The sequence below is a fragment of the Miniopterus natalensis genome, chromosome 6 (genome assembly GCF_054644295.1).
Source record: "Miniopterus natalensis isolate mMinNat1 chromosome 6, mMinNat1.hap1, whole genome shotgun sequence".
Lineage (NCBI taxonomy): Eukaryota > Metazoa > Chordata > Mammalia > Chiroptera > Miniopteridae > Miniopterus > Miniopterus natalensis.
Window position 1 is genome coordinate 90321149 of NC_142086.1, and position 19546 is coordinate 90340694.

Below are 19546 nucleotides of genomic sequence, written 5' to 3' on the forward strand. Positions count from 1 at the left end.
TGCGCGCCCGCAGCTCCCTTCCACAGGCCCCGCCCCTCGACCGGCCCCGCCCACCGGCCACGCCCCTTAGACAGGCCCCGCCCACCCCGCCCTGAGACCCCGCGTTCCGCCGGTCCCGACTTAGGCCCGCCTCTTCCGCCTGCCTTTCTTCCCCCTAGGCCCCGCCTCTTCCGCCGCTCCCGCCCCTTCCGGAGCACGTGTGGGCCGCAGTGGGTCTGCTCCCCAGGCCCGCAGGCGTAGACCCCGGCGCGACCCCGGCCCTCGGCATGGGGGTCCCCAAGAGGAAGGCCGACGGCGGCCAGGACGGCGCGGCGTCCCCCGCGGGCGCGGCCAAGCGGGCCCGCCCCGAAGAGCTCACGGGCGTGCGCTTCAAGGCTCAGCTGCGGGACCCGCAGGGCGCGGGGCCGGGTGAGTGCGGCAGGGCCGGGGTGTAGGACGGGTCCCCCAGCACCGGACGCGGCCCGTCTTTCCTGCGGCTTAGCGGTCACCAGCTTAAGGGAGGGAACCGAGCCCCGCGGGCAGCGCGCCCAGGGCCCGGGACTGCGCCCCGCACCTCCCTGCCCCGGGCGGCCGGACGCGGAGCCGGCTTGCTGGGCGCGGCGCTCCTGGCGCCCGCACGCCGCCCTCGCGCGGCAGCACCCCTCCGCGGACTCTCACCTTCTCATTGCGGTTGTTCCGCGAGTGAGTAAGGGGCCGAGTTCTCAGCAAGCAGTGCTCGAGGCCCGGCTGCGGGTCAGCTCGCCCGTGCTGCGGCCGTGGGCGCTGTCGTCGGCCGCGTGAGCCTCCATCACTCACCTGAAGCCTCCACGGGGCTGGTCAGTGTCCTGAGACTGACCTGGCAATGGACAGGAGCAGATTCGTAACCACGTTTTGAAGAGTGTGAAGAGCGTAGGTGATGGGGAGAAACACAGTTGCACAGGTGCTGCTCTGTGTCAGAATGAAACGGCGACAGTGTTGTGTCGTCCACTAGGAAGAGCTTAGGTTATGGGGGGAAACATAGTTGCACAGGCTGCTCTGTGTCGGAATGAAACGGCGACAGTGTTGCTCCCCGGTTAAAGAAGTACCCTCAAGGCCGGAGTAGCCTCAGTCACCAGCTTGTCTCCCACAGATTCTGTTTTCAATGTCTGATACCTGCAACCGCTAGGCAGTGCGGGGAAGATGATGCCTGCTTTAGCACAGAATTATACATTTCACTCGTTCATTCACCTGTTTGTTATTTATTAGCAGCTGTTATTTGCTAGGAGAGAGATAAAATGGTGAGTAGAAGTCAGACCAGGGCCCTGCCCTTGTCAGCTTGCACACAGTCAAGTGCCAAAGGCAGGTGTCCATCAGTAAAATCACGGGTGAACAGCCCTGGATCCTGCGGGCCTGTATCTAACCTTGGGGATCCAAGAAGGCTCCCGGAGGAAGTGGCTTTTCTGCAGAGGTGCAGGATGGGGCAGGGACAGGAGCCCTGTGGCAGAAGAAAGCGTGTTTGTTGAAAAGATGGCAGCCGTGGACGTAATCATGGTTTTGCTAGGAGAGCTTGTTAACCTTCAGGTTGCTGCATTTGAACAGGTTTCGGATGGAAACCCCGGTTGACCAGATGAATGCAGGTTAAGTCGTTGGAAGAAGTGGCCGGGGGTGAAAGTGTGTATCTCCTGTGAGGCTGTGTTGGTCTTGTGTTTGAGTCTGGTCTCTGTCTTGGATTCCCTCTCCCTTTCGATGTGTTCTCATAACTTCCTGTGATAGGATCGCCTCACAAGGAGGTGGTAGATGTTAGGGGCCTCAGGGAAGGTGTTGTTTCCAGCTTTATTGAGATAGTACTGACATATATGTAAGTTTAAGGTGAGCAGTGTAATGATTTGATACACGTATATACTATGAAATGACCACATAAGGTTAGTTAACACCCCCGTCCCCTCACATAATTACCTTTTTTGTGTGTGGTGATAATATAGGGTATCCCCCTAAAAAATGTATACGCACGCTTTGAATGATTACAAAGGCGGTGTTTATTAAAATACATTTCATTTTCAAAATTGAGCTGTCAGCTGTTAGAGTGCATACATTCTTGGGGACTTCTTGCATTTACGATCTACTCTCTTAACGACTTTCAGGTACATAACACAGTACTGTTAACTGTGGTCACCATTGCTGTGCATCAGATCCTAAAACTTACTCATCTTGTAGCTGGAGTTTTGCACCCTGTGACCAGCATCTCCCCATTTCCCCCCCACCCCTACCCCCGGCCACCTCCTTTCTACTCTCTGCTTCTATGAGTTCAGCCTTTTTAGATTCCACATATAAGTGAGAACATACACTATTTGTCTTTCTCTGTCTGACTTATTTAACTTAATACCCTCACGGTCTATACATGTTGCAGACGGCAGGATTTCCTTTTTAGGCTGAGTCGTATTCCTGTGTGTGTGTGTAGATACACAGGATGTATACACACTTAACAGCTGATCGCTCAATTAGTGCTTCTTTTCAAATTTAACCCCTTGAAATTAATAATTATTCAAAGTGTGTATACATCTTTTGGGACACCTATATATAGATAAATATAAGTATCCCACATTTTCTATATTCGTTCTCTCATTGCACCCCCTTTGTGTGGGGGTGGGGAGAAGAGCAGAGCGCCAGGGGGTTGGATTGGTGAAGACCCAGGGTGCTCAGGAGTGGGTCAGTGTGGGCATCGGGGAGGACCCCTGGAGGGAGAGGGGCTCTGCTCTGTGTGGACCAGCTCCCAGGCCCTGAGCGGCGACGGAGAAGAGGCAGGGTCGTGACCTCGATGCCCCGTCTCCGCGTTGCTGCTGTCTGTCTTGTTAACCTGTGACCGTGGCTCTTGCAGCCTTGGAAGCGTTTGTCTCTGCCGCCAAGAAGCTGCCGCGGGAGGACGCGTGCGACGTGGTGGAAGGCTACATCAAGGTTTCCGTGGAGTGTGCCGAGGTGTTCCAGCTCCTGAGTGGGGAGAAGCGGCCCGAGGGGGAGGTATGTCCTTCCTGCCTGGCCGGGGTGACACTGCAGCCCCGCTGCCCCCTGTTAGCCTGAGGGGGAGCGTGAAGGGCGGTGCGGCTTTCCAGGGCAGCCCCGCCTCTGCCGAGGGCCCCGCCTCCGCCCTGCGCCCGAGGAGCACACCGTTCGTTTCTGCACCGCAGCTCCGGGAGCACCGGGAGCGTGTATTTTAGTGGGAAGCGCTAAGTCCGTGTCCGCGAGTAACTCCAGAAGGAAGGGTCCTGGATTCTTTTTTTTTTTTTTAACCCTCACCTGAGGATATTTTTTCCTTTGATTTTTTTTTTTTTAGAGAAATTGGAGGGGAGGGAGGATGGGAGAGAGAGAAACACCCATGAGAGAGGCACCTGGATTGGTCGCCGCCCCCACACCCCCGACCCGGGCGGTGTCGCACCTGCAGCTGAGGTACCTGCGCTCGACTGGGACTCGAACCTGCAGCCCTTCAGTCCGCAGGCCAGCCCTGTCCACTGAGCCACGCCGGCTGGGGCCCGATCGTGGATTCTTAACCCACGGCACTGGGTTTCAGTGGGGTTTGTTTTAACACAAGGGAAAGAGGTAAAAATTGTGTGTCTCAGATGCAGACACACTGCGTTACTTCCTCCCTGGTTCCAAAGAGGCTCAAAATCGGGGGTGTTTAGGAACCTGTTGAATCTCAGGATGACGGTGGGAAGGCTGGGGACACGAACGTCCCCACAGCGGTGAGGCCCGGGCGTAAATGGAGGTTTCTCTCTCCCTTTCACTCAGTGTGGTTGTAAGCGGGCGACTCTCTCTTCAGCTCGACTGTGGGGATAACACCGACTCCAGAGCCCAGCTGCCGCCTTCCTGCCTTTGGCCCAGGGTCTGGGGAGGTCTCATCCTGCGAGTGACCGTGGCCGAGACAGGAGCAGGTCTGTAGAGGGGGAAGAAATAAGAAGATTCCTAGCGTTTCAATCCTCTCTTTGCAGCTGCTGTTAATATTTCAAGCTTTTGAGGCCATATTGTTGCGGACAGCAAGCGATCTTTCCCATTTTCACATGGTGGGAACCAACATCGTGAAGAAGCTGCTGAATAACCACATGAAGCTCCTCTGCGAGTCCCTGTACGCCTCGGGGTACAGGTGAGCGCCCCTCCTTGGCGGGCCTGGGCCCCAGCCGCTCCGCCCGGCTCCCTGGCGCACCTTTCACCTCTCCTCCCAGGACACGCAGCCTGTGAGCCGGGCTCGGCCCCTCCTGCTGAGGGCCCCTGCTCTCCCGGACCCTCCCCGCGGTGCCCCCACAGCCGCCCTGCCGCTCTCCCTGCTGTGCTGGGGACACCGGTCCTCCTGGACGTGGCTCGCCCTGCCCGGAGATCATCGTGGCTCTTTCCCTCTCTGCCTTCAGGGCTTTGCAGAAGTGTCCTCTCTTGGAGGCCTTTTTTGTTTTTTGTGATTAATCCTGATTGTTAGAATGGGGGGAGGGTGTTGTGGGGGGGAGAGAGAGACATTGATGTGAGAGAGACATCGATTGGTTGCCTCCCCCACACACCCCGACCGGGACGGGAGTGGAGCCTGCAACCCAGGTTCATGCCCTTGACTGGGAATCAAACCCGAGACCCTTCCGTGCCTGGGCTGACGCTCTGACCATGAGCAGCTCCGGCCAGGGCTCAGGGAGTCCTGTTTTGACCGTCCCGTGTCCACTGTCTGCCCCTTGGCCTGTAGGGAAGCCCCGCTCGTGCGGGTGCTAGTGCAGCTGTGCACTCAGCGTCGCGTTCCCGTCGGCCTGCTGGCCGCGCTCTCCCTCTGCTCGAATGCAGGGCGCGTGCAGGTGGGGCACGGACGGTCTTACACGATGCCGTCTCCCCAGCGCCCGAAACAGGCCTGGGTGCTCAGCAGACCGCGGGTGTGGGTGCCTGCGGAGAGGCGGTGGCCCTGCGGGGAGGCCCTCTGCCCTCAGGCAGGGTGGGCTGGGCTCGCCACACACAAGACGACTAACTGGACAGAGAGGCGACCGTCTTGTGTCCTTGGGTCCTCCTCAGACTCAGGTTTTTTACTTTATTTGTAGTTTTTGTTACTATTTATTTAGTTTTTTTACAAGCATGTCCTCATATCTGCTTCCTCCCCTCTTGGTTTGGGGCCAGCGGGCCACGGCCGGTGAGCAGGCGGCTCTGCGCCTGCCCTTCTGCCGTCCTGATTCCCGTTGGTTGTCCCTGTGCAGGGTGGCTCGAGCCTGCCTCACCCTGATGGCCGCCATGGTGACTCAGGGCCCCGAGGCCGCCAGGGACGTCTGCAGCCACTTCGATTTGAATAAAAAGACCTTGTACAGCCTGGCAACCAAGAGGGATTCAAAGGTGAGCCCCCGGCATCTCCCGCCTCCCCCGTGTTTCCTTTCCCCGCGGAGGATGAGCCCTTTGTCCTCGAGAACCTGGAGGCAGAGGCCTCCGTGTGGAGAGTTGTGCGCCCTGGGGCCTGGGCGGAGGGCAGGCCTGGATCAGTGGGGGGCCCAGTCACCTGGCGGAGCCCGAGTGACAGGGACCCCTGAGGCCAGCTTCTTGGGGGCTCAGCGTCGGTGCCTTCCTGCCTGTGCGGTGACGTAGCTTGTGAGCAGGTGAAATAATTTCCATGCCCTGAGGTGTGCACCCTGGGGGGCAGGGTCCCAGTGCTCTTGCTCATGTTCCGTCCACTCTGGAGAAAACCCTTGGCAGTCAAAGCCAGTGACATCAGAGAGGACGTTTATGGCTTTTTAATGACTTTCTTGCCTCCCAAATATTTCTTGTAATGCGAAGGGGCAGGATTCTTCCAGAGAGATGGAAGTGTGAAGATGGGTGTTGGGGGCTGTTAGAAAAATGCCCCCAGGAGGCTCTAGGTGTTTCATGTAGGCTTGGGAGGTTCCCGAGGAGAAAGCACAGGTCTGGGGGCTCAGAGTTGAGAGGATGTCCTCCTGGTGTGTGCCAGCCGCAGGCTGTCAAAGCGTGTCCTGCCTTCCGAGGGACAGGTCCACTCCCTTCTGCCGCTACAGGGCCGTGAACAGCCAGGAGTCGGCTCTGCCCCCCGTCCTGGGCCAGGGAACAGCCAGGAGTCGGCTCTGCCCCCCGACCTGAGCCAGGGAACAGGCAGGAGTCGGCTCTGCCCCTGTCCTGGGCCAGGGAACAGCCAGGAGTCGGCTCTGCCCCCGTCCTGAGCCAGGGAGGGAACAGCCAGGAGTCGGCTCTGCCCCCCGACCTGAGCCAGGGAACAGGCAGGAGTCGGCTCTGCCCCCCGTCCTGGGCCAGGGAGGGAACAGCCAGGAGTCGGCTCTGCCCCCGACCTGAGCCAGGGAACAGCCAGGAGTCGGCTCTGCCCCCCGACCTGAGCCAGGGAACAGGCAGGAGTCGGCTCTGCCCCCGTCCTGGGCCAGGGAACAGCCAGGAGTTAGCTCTGCCCCTGACCTGAGCCAGGGAACAGCCAGGAGTCGGCTCTGCCCCCGTCCTGGGCCAGGGAGGGAACAGCCAGGAGTCGGCTCTGCCCCCGTCCTGAGCGTGGGGAGCAGACCGGCACCCACCTGTCTGCCCAGGGGGGAACCGCATTGGAGGGACTGTCTTCTGCGTCCAGGTGTTCTCTAACTTGCTGGGAAGTGAGGTTCCACAGCGCCAGGTAATGTAGACCGACGGCTCATCATAGGACACCTGGTGACTTGATGGCTCTGTGAGGTGGCCCAGCTGTGAGGGCTTTCCTGGAATTGCAAATAAGTTGTTTTCTGAGGGAAGGCGTCTCGTGGGTACTGTGCTTCGTTAATGTCAACAGATTCCGCCCCGTGAATTAGGCTCCTGATGTTTAGAGGCATTTCTGGCAGGAAGATCCATGTGCTCTTTGCTCACCTGGGCAAGTGTGTCCGTTCCTGGTTCAGCCTGGCCGTGGGTCAGGCAGTAATGATCCATCGGGGCCCCTCCCCTCCCACCTGTCACCCTTGACCTCTAACCACAGCCCGGGCCACCCACTGGGACTTGAGGGCAAGCCCGCGGGGTTTTTATTCTGTTGTGTGTTCTGTACCAAGTATCTTAAATACTTTGTATGTTGCAGGAAACGGTTTCTAGGCATTAAAAAAAATTTTTTTTTCATGTAGGGAGTGTCAGGGATGTTCAGAAATAGCCCAGTGACCCCCCTCCCGAGCCTGTCACAGCTTCGGACTCTGTCCCCTCCCACCTTCTGGCTTGTTTGGGGGCAGCCTGTTCCAGCAAATCCCACTTGTGCATCATATGTCACCATGAATATTTCAGTGTGTGTCCTCCAGAAAACGACCTTTAAAAAATAAAACCACGTCGCACCCAACCCATCAATAATTTCTCAGTGTCACCTGAGGCCCAGGTGGTCTGTTTTTTTCCAACCGTCTCAGACATGACTTTACCCTTCGCGGTTCAGATCGGGGTCCAGACCAGGGCCACACATATTTGGTGTCTGAGTTTCTTAAATCTTTTTGCATCTTTTTAGTTTTCTGCTCCCCCCCTTGTGGAGGGAATTATTGAAGCTTCGTGAAGAGAGGGGATTGTGGATGTTTCTCATCCAGCCAAGGAAAGCACTGAAAAACCCTGTGCGGGGGAGCAGTTTACCAAATAAGTTTTGGCCTATTTTAGACAGTGTTTTGGAACAAACCGTGGTGTTCGGGACGCACTCTTCCTGGGGTAATAGCCCTGTGAAGTCACAGGGTAGGAATGAGCAGTGTGCGTGGGCCCCCTTGCCTTTGATGGAGTTTGCTGGCCAGAGGGCGGAGGCCGGGGCTGTGAGGGACGTCTGGTCAGGCTGAGTTGGAGGCAGGGCCTCGGCTGTGGTTCCCTGTCTGGAGGGTTTGTGCCTCCAGTGTTGGGGACCTGGAGTCGGGATGGGTGCGGGAGGGGAGGGGAGAACTACATTCCAGCTCAATTCCCTGCTGGAGGGACCCCCGAGCATCTGTGCCAACTCCCCTGTGTCCAAGCAGGCTGGAAGGATCTAGAATCGCAGGGAACGGGGGCCAGCGTCCAGGGCCCTGACTCCCAGTAGTTCAGAGGACAAAAACCCCAAAACGGTGGAACCTTTCCAACTACCTGGGAAAGGACAGAACCTGACGAAGCTGACCAGGCAGTGTGAGCATCGTTCCAGCGCTCGGCACAGGCACCCACACTTGGTCGGGTCCGTGTTTCTCTGATGGGTGAGGCATCTGGAGAGCTGGGGGCACTTGCTGTGAGCCTCCTGAGGGCAGACGGGGACTGTCTCAGGCACCCTGGTTCCTCTCCCAGGCTGAGGTCACGGCATCCTGGGTGTACTCGGTGTTGGATAAACCGTGACGGCACCGGGGCATTGCTGACACTAAGCAAACGCAGCTCGCCTTCAAGCCTTTCGCTGTCACCGTCCCCAAACTCCCTGTTGTGCAGAGGCCCCACGTTGGTCCCCAGCAGGGGTGAGGGTTTGGGGCTCTTCCTGTTCGGGAGGAACCAGCTGTGGTCTGATCAGGTCTCGCCGAGGCGGAGAGACGGCCCCACAGACACGTGATGGGCACACCCGCCATGCAGACACCCAGGCCCAGCTCAGATGTCCCTCCAGGAGAGGTGTGTCCCCAACAAGACGAGGCAGGATCGATCAAACGCCCACATAGAGGCCTCAGGGGCGCCTTGAGAACTGAGACGGGGAAACGCTCCGGGAGCCCGGGAGGAAAGACTCCAGTCAAACGGGAAGCCGCCCGTGAAGCCCGCGTCGTACGGTCATTCCCAGCCCGTTCCAGGGCTCACTCACTGAGCAGCTGTGTGACCTTGAGCGAGCTCTTCGCAGCCTCAGCTCCCCCCTCTGTGAAATGGGTGCGGTGGGCGTCTCTGCCCCAGGCGGCTGTGAGGAGTCAGCACGATGGCAGCTGGGCAGCATTTGTCATGGTGTCTGGCGCGGTGAGTGCTCAGGAAACGTCACTGGACGTCACTGTCACTGAGAGGCCGGAGCCGTCTGGAAGGCGGAGACTCCGTGATGGTGGCAGGCACCGAGGGCGGTGATTCTCCATGGTGCTCGCTGGTTTCTTGGTGGCTAATTAAGGCACCTGGGATAAGTGGAGTAGGAAAGTTTTCCATCTCGGGTGGAGGGTCTGAGCGTTTGTGCTCGTTCTGGGACCTGTGTGACCACGCGTGTGGTCTTTGGATGTAAACAGGATGGCGAGTCAGGGTCTGTCCTGAAGTTCCCGGGAGGGACCACCCATCAGATGGCCCCGGCCGGGGGTGTTCACTGTCCCCGGTCATGGCTGACGCCTGGGCCGGGTCAGAGCACAGTCCTGGGGGCCCGTGCTGGGCTGGGACAGGGCCACCTCTGTGCGTTGGTGTCTGGTGTCAGTTTATAATCTGATACAAACCAGACGTCACCTCGTTGGTGTCCCAGCAAAAGCGGCACCCGCCCTCCCATTATCTCTGGGTTTTCAAACACGTAGGGACATGATGTCATTGGCCAGGGGGAGTGGCCGGTGTCTAGGCAGCTAAGAAACTAAAAGCGCCTCTGTCACAGTCTGGGAAGCGGGGACACGGTATTGTCCATGCTTTTGGATTCAGAAAGCGCTCGAAAGAAGGGCGTGTAGAGGACTGAGGGGAAGAGCAAAGGGGAAACCTTTGCATAAAGAGATGCCACGGGGCCCGCTGGCGTGGCTCAGGGGTTGGCTGAGTGTTGACCTAGGAACCAGGAGATCGGGGTTCGATTCCCGGTCAGGGCACATGCCCGGGTGTGGGCTCGATCCCCAGTCGGGTGTGCAGGAGGCAGCCGGTCAGTGACTCTCATCATTGATGTTTCTCTCTCTCTCCCTCTCCCTTTGTCTCTCTGAAATCAATAAAGACATATATTTTTTTTAAAAACCAGAGCGATGCCATGGGTTTTGGATAAGCTCAGGAGGCCTCTGACGTTAGGACAGGAGGGGCACGTGTGGCACTGCTTCCTCGGCACGTGTGGGTGCGTGGATGACCAGTCTCCCTATCCCCAGGGCGTGCACGACGTCCGGCTGGCCTACATCCAGTTTGCGCTCTCCTTTCTGATCGCCGGCGACGACAGCACCGTGGCGCAAGTGCTGGAGCTGAAAGGTGGGTGTGCCCTGCGGAGCGGCACCGTCCGCGTCTGCTCCGAAGGTCCCCTTCAGTGAATGGCCACCGTCGCTTTAAATACATCTCCGAGCAAGCCCGGGCAGAGAAAGTTTGGAAAACTATGATCATAACATATTCTCTCTGAAACACTCAGTGTTAAGGTAATTTCACCGAAGTGACCGTGAGAAATGAAAAGAAAAACAGCTAAAGAGCAGCCGGGCTTCATTAATAGTTATTTCCCTGCGCACAAAAGTGGCGCCATCGTATCATTAAACAGACAGAACTTTAAACCAGCAGGCGGGGCTCCTGTGCTGTTGGGTTTAGGAAGCAGCTTATGCTGCGTGTAATGCTCTGAACTTCTACTTGCAGAGTTTATTCCGTGCATTTTTGCCTCGGGAGTCAAGGAGGATAGGATTTCTACCGTCAATATTTTGTTATCCACGCTGAAAACAAAGGTACGTGCCTGCTCCTGGCGTCCTCCCTCCGTCCTCCCAGGCGTCGCGCAGGACGTGGGCCGGCTGTGCCGCGCTGGCTGAGGCCGACCGCTCGCTGCGCCGGTCGTCACGCGGGTCGGAATGAGAGCTGTTTCCCAGGAGGGTGGCGTTGGGGGCGAGCGGCCTGCAGCCGCGGCATCCCCTGCCCTGGGAGCGTTGCGGTCGCCGTGGGCTGTGTGACCAGTCGGCTTCACCTGCGACCCAGGGCATGTGGTTTGTGTCCTGTCGCGTGTTCTGTCTGCCACGAGCACCTGACGGGAACTGTGAGACCTCCTCCGAGGCTCTCTGCCTTTAGTCCAGATGCACCTTGAGGGAAACGTACCAAATGCCAGCTAAGTAGGTAGCCTCGGGTGGTGGGAATGTTGGTGAATTTTGTTTTTTCTTCATATTGTTTCCCTTTTTTGGTCAAAATGTTTTGTCTTAAATCTACATTATTTTTATAATTTGACAAAAAATAAACGCTATATTTAAAATGGAATTCCTTGCAATTGCTCTGTTTCACTGTTTTCAGGTGGTTCACAATAAAAATATCACAAAGACCCAGAAGGTGCGATTCTTCACGGGGCAGCTGCTGACCCACATAGCGTCTCTGTACAGCTGGAACGGGGTCGTGGACGTGGACCCGGGGAACGCTGAGGTACGGTGGCCGTCCGCGGCCTCGTGGTCCCTGTGGGAGCCCCACAGCCGGACCCAGACGGGCGCATGCACCCGCCTTTACAGCGTCTCCCCGTTTGGCCAGTGTCTTCTGGCTTGTGGTTATAATAGTCTTCCCCTTAGATTCAGTATGTTTTAAAAATGTTACTTTACAGTAAGATACTCTGTGGTATCAGGATACTAGACTTTTTTTTAAAGGTTTTTTGTGTTTTTTTATAGAGAGGAGAAGGGGGGAGAGAGAAACATCCATGATGAGAGAGAATCACCGGCCGGCTGCCTCCCGCACGCCCCTGCTGGGGGTGAGCCCACCCCGGGGCGGTGCCCTGACCGGGACTCGAACCGGCGACCTGTCAGTGGACAGGACAGCACTCGGCCAACCGAGCCACTCTGGCTGAGGCTAAACTTTTTTTTTAATAAGAAAACTGTCCCCTTTAGCTGAGTGCTTGCAGGGGAGGGACAGGGCTGCTCCAGGCTCTGCCTCCTCCCATTCGCCTCTTTCTCTTTCTTCCGTTTTTTCAAATCTGGCTTTTGGAGTTTCCGGGCTCCTTGCTTTTAATTCAGGACCCTCAGCACCTGGGGCACCCGTTTCCTCTCCTGCTGACATGGACAGCTGGCTCGGTCGTAGTCACTGACATCCTAACTCGAACCGTCGCTCACCTTCACCCACGGCCAGTGTCTCTTACCTCCCTCTCTCTGAAATTCCTCGGGGTGTTTCCAAACGTGGATGTGGCCAGAGTCGTGGCGGCTCAGACTTCCTGTTAACAGTAATTACCCCTTCGAGCCACTGTTGTATTTCCTTTTGTCTCCCCGACGTGCCCCTCTCTTCTGTTTTTGAACATGTTTTCTGCCCTCTATTACCAGGGAACCTCGGGAGCTTAATAAGAACACTCCCAAACATGGAATTTTATTGAAAAGAGCAAGCAAAATCAAGCCATTCTTAAATTGTTTAAAAATTCAAGTTTAAACATGTCTCTCTTAGGAATAATTTTTTATTCTCAATTGGTGTTTCTGGTTTTTTGTTAATTTTTTTTTAAACGGTACCAAGTGTTTAATTGGAAATGTCTTCTGCGTTGTCATCTGGCATGTGGCACTGTCACGTGTACTCTGTAGCTGTTACTAAGGTTTGTCACCTCGGAATTCTCTGACTTCTCTGAAGCCCTCCCAGGCGCCTGCCGAGGACGCGGGGAAAACCATGGTGCGGGAGCTCGTCCATCGCTTCCTGCTGGACCTCTGCTGTTCGCTCAAGCACGGGATTAACTTTTACGACCCGTCTCTGGGAACCTCCGGCAGGTGAGGGTCGCGCTCCCATGAGCGCAGCGGTGTCCTCGGAAGCCACCTCCTCCATGCTGTGCAGTGAGCCTGTTGCAGGGTGGAGTCGTGGGTTAGAACTGGAAACAGAGACGCTGTCTGACCTGTTTCCGGGACGAGCGTTAGATCCCAGACAGCTCCCAGTCGTGGGCTCTTGGGGAGAAGGTCTCGGGGCAGCTGCCGATGTGAACACGGAGCCAGGACATGTCACCAGGGAGGCGCTGCGTGTTTCCTCGGAGGCCGGACCTGAGGATAGGTCTTGATTTGCCTTCCCACAGAGGCTGCCTGCAATGGGCCTTAGCACCGTCCCGGGGGGGTCATTGCTGCTCGGTTTTGTGTAGAGGCCGGGTCACTCCCCCGTGTGCGAGGCAGGGCTCAGATTTGACCCCAGGATGTCTGGTTCCACATTCAGCCTCATATTAGCTCAACAGTTGGCTACTGAACAGTTAGGGTTTCAGAATTTTATTTGTCCACTTTGTTTCATATTTCACAATTATAATATTTCATATACAGCCCAGAGCTAACAGTTTAGACTGTGCTCCTTTAGACTTTCTCTTTGCAGTTCTGTAACTGTAACGCACATCCATGTTATTTTGTAACAACCAAAGTGGCCTATGATTAGATACACTGTTCTTCAACTTGCTCGTTTCTAGTTGACAGTGAGAGTGTTGGACGTACGGTCATTGTGGGTGGCTCCTAGTTTCCCCCCTTGGCATTTCATTTCATTATAGGAATGAAGATCGTGTGATTTGGTTTTTACCAGTCAGGAGGTGGGATGGCACGGTGGGGATTTTCCTCCCTGCTTGTGATGGGCTGTGGGTTGGTTCTGAGATTGTTAGGATTAAGTTGCCACAGCATTTCTCAGTTAGAACAAGCGTAATTTCCTGCTACAGTGTTGAAGCAGACTTTTATAGTCTAATATGATATAATTCCGTGCTTAGATCACATGCATTTCCCCCTAAGTAGTTCCGTAAACTAGGTGATCATTAAGTGAGCATATTGAATCAGCTTGTGGGTCTGTTCAAATGAGCTGTGCTTTACCTTTTTTGAAGCTGTGAGCAAAAGAGGAATGTTTATGCTTCGGGGAAAGGAAGGGAGTTTTGCATGTGGGGACACTGATGGAAAGCTTGGAGGAAGTTGAAATTCATGTCCTAACAGTTCAGAGTCTCCCTTTCTTGATTCATGAGGTGTCCATGCCGACGTCCCCTCAGGGAGCCTTCCCCAGTGGCCTCTCTGGGAAAGCCCAGCATCCGTGTCCTTTTGCCTGGCTCTGCTTCTGGCTGGGGCTGGCTGGCCACTCCCTGCATGTTGGTTTGTTTGCTTGTCTGTTACCTCATGGGCGAGAATGAGAACAGAGCCTGGTGTGTAGTAGGTGCTTGGTGACAGCGAGGCCTTGTAGCGCCGGCCGCGGTCGGCAGTGGGGCCCTCTTGCTGACTTGGGGGGGGCGATGGGGAAGGACAGAGTGAAGTGAAGTTCACGCCCGGTAGTGGGCACCCCCTGTGCCGTGAGGATACCCTGTTTTATGCCACGAGGGGGATGTGTCATCACCTGGCTCTGCGCTGTGACCGTTCCCCCCGCCCCCCTTCTCTGCAGAGGGGGGAACCTGACGCTGCTGCACTTCCTGTTGGGCTTGAAAACAGCCACTGAGGACGAGCTGGTGGCTGAGCTGGTGGTGAGCATCCTCAGGGTGTGCCCCGACCTGCTGAACAAGTACTTCAGGGAGGTCACCTTCTCCTTCCTCCCGCGAGCCAAGTCCACGTGGTCAAACAACATCAGGCTGCTGAACAAGGTGGACACCTGGGAACCTCAGGGTCTGACGGATGGGCGGGGCCGGGGCAGGACTGGGGGCGGGCAGGGGAGGGGGTGACCTGTGGCGGCCTGTGACGTGGGGACTTTCCCCGTCCTTCGGGGTACTGTGGGTCCGTGACTGCTGCCCTCTCGGCTGGGCGCCTGCTGTTCACGGGGCTGCACTGGGAGGTTAAATGAGCCTTCTGAGTGGTTGAGCCCATCTAATCTTTCTCCCGGGTTTGCAGACTGCGCTTCATGAGTTCGGCAGAGTTAGGCTGGAATTAGGGAGATTTCTTTACTGTAGGGTAGTTTTCAAACGCTGCTGCTTCAGGTACTTACACCGACTGGAATCTGGCTGTGGGGTGGCCTGCTGCGTTGAGAGGATGTGTATTAACATCCTTCCGATCGAAGCCGTCAACGTGCCCTCATCTGTCAGTGACGGCCTACAGCAAGCCCGTCCGCAGGTCCCCTCCCTCCCTCCCTCAGGACGGCCTGCCTGCTGCTGAAATGCCTGGGATGGTTTTCTTCTGCCCCGACCTCAGCAGGCTTTTCTGTAAAACAAGCCTCTGTCCTTGTTGTGTGTGCATTTTCCTTGAGTGTCTACGTGTCTGCTCCTCTTTTCTGAGAAGGAAGCCCTGTGGCCAGCACCCTGCCAGACGCTGCTCTGGTGTGGCTCCCGGCCCTTGTAGGCCTAGGTGTGAGTCCTCGCTGCTTGGCGCACTTTCCGTGTGTCCTGAAGGAAATTCCTTAACTTCACGGGAGTCTGTCATCTGTAAATGTTTTTTATTTTAACATAAAATATCCCCACCCCGTAGGATTGTCATGAAGCACTGAAAGGTGACATTATTTGTCAGGTGCCCACCAAGCATGGCACCTGAGGGGTGATATCGTTAATTCTGGCCGCAACTTATCTGCCACCAGAGGTTTTAAGAGGCTCCCAGACCACAGTCCGAGCTCAGTTCTGCAGATCACTACCCCAGTGACGGCCGGCCTTCTGGCCTGACCTCTAACACATGGGTCTGGGGGCTGATCTCCCGAGCCTGGGACATTTAGCACTTTTACTGTGTCATTGGCCCGGGAGCCCTGTCGGGTGCCGACAATCAGCCTCAGGTGTAAAACTCAACCTCCAGCACCAGCTCACTCTCTCTCTCCTCTCCATAGATCTATGAGGCCCAGCCGGACATTTCCCGGGCGTTCCAGACCAGAGAGTTCATCCCCCTGCCCCGGCTCCTGGCGATAGTGATGGTGACCACTGTGCCCCTGGTGTGCAATAAGAGCATGTTCACCCAGGCGTTGAATGTGAGTGCTCGCCTCCCTGGCCATGCAGGATGTATTGGAGTGCAATTTGTCAGGGAGCCTCGGAGGCTTTCTGTGTCCACTCGCCTGTGAAGGGACATCCTTGCCGGGGGGGCGATGAGTGCCCTGCCCCAGCACGAGCAGGGCCCTGGTCCCCCCACGCTGTTGGGGCCTGGGGTGGCGCATGGCGCTCCCTGCAGTGACTGAGGACTTGGACGCCTTCTGTGGTTACTCTGAGCACAGCAAAGACCCTGCCTGCGATCGGGGCTGTTCACTAACCCGGCACAGAGCCGGTTCCTCCTGCTGGAGCACCTGCTTCCCTTTCCTGCCATCGCTCCCGCGGAGTCCTGCCGGGGTGGCTTCCTCGGGACAGCTGGGGGCTGCTGACACCTTAGCTTTTGTTGACCTAGATGATCCCAACAAGCTGAGTTGTTACCAGAGGAGACTTAGAAAAGCAGACAGTGAAACAAATAAAAAGTAACTCAGGCTCTTTTTTAATAACTGTCTCCCGGCAACTGCTGAGGTCGGATTTGCAGGAGGTCAGAGCGGGCAGATCCCCGGGCACCTCCTCTCACAGCCACCGTCTCGTGGCTTTCCCTGGGGTGGCCCCAGAAGGGGCTGGCGCCGGCCAAGCCCGGCCTTGGAGGTCGGAGTGCCCGCAGTGCAGCCTAAAGACAGTGGTGGGTTTAACTTTTCTTCCCAGTTGGACAGCAAGTCAGTGAAGCACACGGCCCTGTCCCTTCTCTCCGTCATCCTGAAGAGAGCGTTAAAAACCGTCGACTACTGCCTGAGCGGGGAGGTGTGGCAGGAGCCCGGCGTGTACACCGCCCCGATGATGGAGGACTTCGTGCGGCTCTTCAGAGAGGCCCTGAGCAAGGTAGGCGCCGAGGCCAGGCGTGGCCTCCCCGGAGAAGCTTCCAGGGCTCTCCATACGGTGTCCCAGTCAGCGCACTGGCCGGAAGAGGCCGTCTCGGGACGCACGGGGCCTGAGTCCCGTCAGGAACTGCTGTGCCCGCCCCGCCCCACGCTGCACGCACACTGGACGGGCCGCACTTGGGGGGGCCGCTGGGAAGCCCCTCATTCCCCTTGAGGGTGGTTCTCGTGAGTCAGGAAGGCCCGTCGTCTGCAGACTGGCCGGCTGCCCTGAAGGAGCCAAGGTCAACCTGGACGGGTCCCCTAGACGGTCGTAAGGATGTGTCTTGCTCAGAATGAATCTTAAGGGGCTTGTTTTAATCACCGGCTCTGGTGTTCCACCAAATCCGTTTGCACGGTTCTGGGAACTGTTCCTCAGGACGGAGCCGGCCAAGGCTGGGGCCTGGTCCCGCCCTCCCGTCTCCACGCATGGCGCACTTGCCCCCTTCCCTGTTTTGTGCTTCTTGTCGGATTCAGTTCACTAGTTTCCCTTTCCTACACGACTCCTCCTTTCTTTTGTTTTTCCTTCAGATCGTACCAGATTTGAACACCGTCGTGTGGGTCTGGCAGTCACTTAAAAAGCAAGACACCAAACAGGATGCCGAGGAGGGAAAGAAGAGGGGCAATGGGACTCCTGCGGCCTGCGAGGCTCCCCTTTGCGGTGAGGGCTCGAGGGGCGTCTGCTGCCTGCAGACAGAGCCACGTGGACAGGCCGTGAGGGATCCGTGTCCTTGCTCAGAGGGAGGAGTTGGGGGTTGTGCGTCGGATTCTGCCATGCGTCACAGGTGTGCCAGGCTCTGCCTGAAGACTTGAGCAGTGGGCGCCCGGTCAGTGGGGTGGGACGGGGGCCTCCCCTGTGCTATACAGGTGGAGGTGGCTGCACAGACCCTGGTGACTCAGTCCTCGTTAGCCGGGCGGTGGTTAATCTCAGGTCTGTGTCCTGTTCACCCTCACGGCGTCCCCAGGAGGTCGGCCTGCTGTGTGCCCACCGTTTGAGGACACTGAGGCACAGGACGGCAGCACTGACCTCTCCTAGGTCACAGCACTGGAATGGGGATGTGAGCCCTGCTGTGTGAACAGCCGTGACATTTACCACATGGGTCCTTCTGTCTGTCTGTGGGTGTCTGCTGACGCCTTGGGCTCCGCGTGCAGTTGGCTGTGATGTGTCACCGAGGCCCGACCGCCCAGCGGTTGCTGATGGAAGACAAAGAGCAGTGTTTCCTAATAGAAGCTGTTTCGTTTGGTTCAGACGATGCAGAAACCATCCTTCTGAAGGCCGTCCTGCTCCAGGTCATCTGCCTGTACCAGAGGGTGGTCCCCCACGTGGTCACACAGTGCAGCTTCGACTTCAGCAAGCTCCTGAAAGGTGCGTCTCAGGACGTAGCCCCCCCAGCTGTGTGCCAGCGGGTGAAGGACGTGGGTAGACCGAGCAGGGCCCTGCCCGGAGCCAGGGAAGGCAGGGGGCAGCTGGGCCGACGTGTGCTCCTCCAGCCCACTGGTTCTTATTCGGACCAATATCGTTCCAGTAGCCATCCCCCTTAAGTAAGCGTTAGGTGGACACAGCCGCAGCGAGAGGAGACAGGGAAGCCAGCCTGCGCTGCCTGCCATAGACGGTCAGCGCGTGATCACGTGACGTTCACTCCAAAGCCTCTTTCTGAGGGTGCGGAGGACGTCCGTTCACGCCCCGTCCACGCCCCGCCCACGCAGAGGCACCCATACACCGCGGCTCGTTTACCTGGCCAGGCCGCGCCAAACCACTTCTTGTAAATAATTCGCCTGTCTGGTCACGTTTCCTTGATGGAAAGTTTGCCTAATGAAATTGACTCTCCCTGGGCCTGTGGAGCGAGCCTGGCAGAAATACGGTTCCTGGATTTGTATAAGCTGTGAGGGTGTCCTGGTCCACGCTGCAGTTAACTTTCCAGTTGTTGGAGGTGAGAGGTTCTCTTTGCTGTGAGAATAGAAAATTTTGTAGAATGTGGCCATTTGTATTTAGTGGCTGTGTTCTTCCCAAGCAAAGAGAAACCTGGGAATCAGGCCAGAGGGTAAGGACCTAGACTCCGTGGTCACCACCTGCGCACAAAACGCTTGTGGTCTATCTGGGGAGCAAGGCCTGTGCCCATGCCAGGGCTGACGTTGGTGGGAGGCCGCTGCTGGAGGAGCAGGGTGATGTGGCATCGAGCTGAAGGGGGAGGTCAGCAGGCCTAGTGGCAGCTCAGAATTCTGCAGGGTAGGCCTCGGGAGGGGCACACGAGTCAGGTGAGGGGTGACTGCGCCGAGCAGTGGGCACGGCCTGTGTGAGGATGACTCAGGACCGGCTGTGGGACCCTGCGTTTGCCCTAGTCTCTGGACACAGAGCCCCCTGTCTGGTCCTTTGGCCAGGACAGCAGTGCTGGGCGCCCGCCTCCTCGTGACGTGACTGTTTCCGTCTCTGCCGCAGGTGTCATCTCGGAGCAGGGCCTTCGGGAGGAGGTGCCTCCCATCCTGCAGCACCACATCCTGCAGGTGGCCCTGGAGCTGCCCGCCTGCAAGTTCTCCTGGCTGAAGGGGCAGGTGGGACACAGAGGGCTCTGCTCTTGTTCTTAGGGCACCTGCGGGCTTGCTGGGCTTTCTAACTGGGTCGCGACCCTGACGGGGGGCCCGAGCGTGCCGTGAGGATCCTCATTTTAGGGAGACGCGCCCAGAGCAAGGCAGATCCTGGTTTGTGAACCGGGAGGCCCGCCACTCGGCTTTCGCAAAGTGAGGTGCTTAAGTGAAAATGTGTTTTTATCGGATGCTGGGAGTTCTCATCTTGACTTTTTTTTTTTTTTTGTCATTTTAAAACCTTTTGAAAACAAAATAAAATATATGCCTTCTCCTTTGCACCCTGAAAGAACTTAAAACAGAGAGAGGAATAGGTACCAAGCCAGCAGGAGGCTGAGCTGGTGGAAAGTCGGCAGATCGCTGGCATTTTTTCTGTGACTTTAGTAATGTCTTGTGGGACTTCGTGGAGAATGTGATGTTGACTCATGAGGAAAACTCCAGCTCCCCACCTTTGTTCCCCACCATGAGGTCACTGCCAGGACCCCTGGGGAAGATAGGCGGGGGGGGGGGCAGT

General features: G+C 57.0%; 1 protein-coding gene across 1 annotated transcript in view; it reads left to right on the top strand.

Moving 5' to 3' along the window:
- The first annotated feature begins 266 nt into the window (after window positions 1-266).
- Window positions 267-19546, top strand: part of URB1 (URB1 ribosome biogenesis factor) — a 47173-nt gene continuing 27893 nt past the window's right edge. The window contains exons 1-14 of the mRNA XM_087818485.1: window positions 267-408; window positions 2834-2973; window positions 3939-4090; window positions 5166-5298; window positions 9903-9999; window positions 10369-10454; window positions 11005-11130; window positions 12313-12437; window positions 14050-14245; window positions 15406-15543; window positions 16244-16417; window positions 16984-17113; window positions 17702-17818; window positions 18890-19002. Of these exons, the coding sequence (XP_087674611.1) occupies window positions 267-408; window positions 2834-2973; window positions 3939-4090; window positions 5166-5298; window positions 9903-9999; window positions 10369-10454; window positions 11005-11130; window positions 12313-12437; window positions 14050-14245; window positions 15406-15543; window positions 16244-16417; window positions 16984-17113; window positions 17702-17818; window positions 18890-19002 (1869 nt within the window). The remainder of the gene's footprint in view (window positions 409-2833; window positions 2974-3938; window positions 4091-5165; window positions 5299-9902; window positions 10000-10368; window positions 10455-11004; window positions 11131-12312; window positions 12438-14049; window positions 14246-15405; window positions 15544-16243; window positions 16418-16983; window positions 17114-17701; window positions 17819-18889; window positions 19003-19546) is intronic.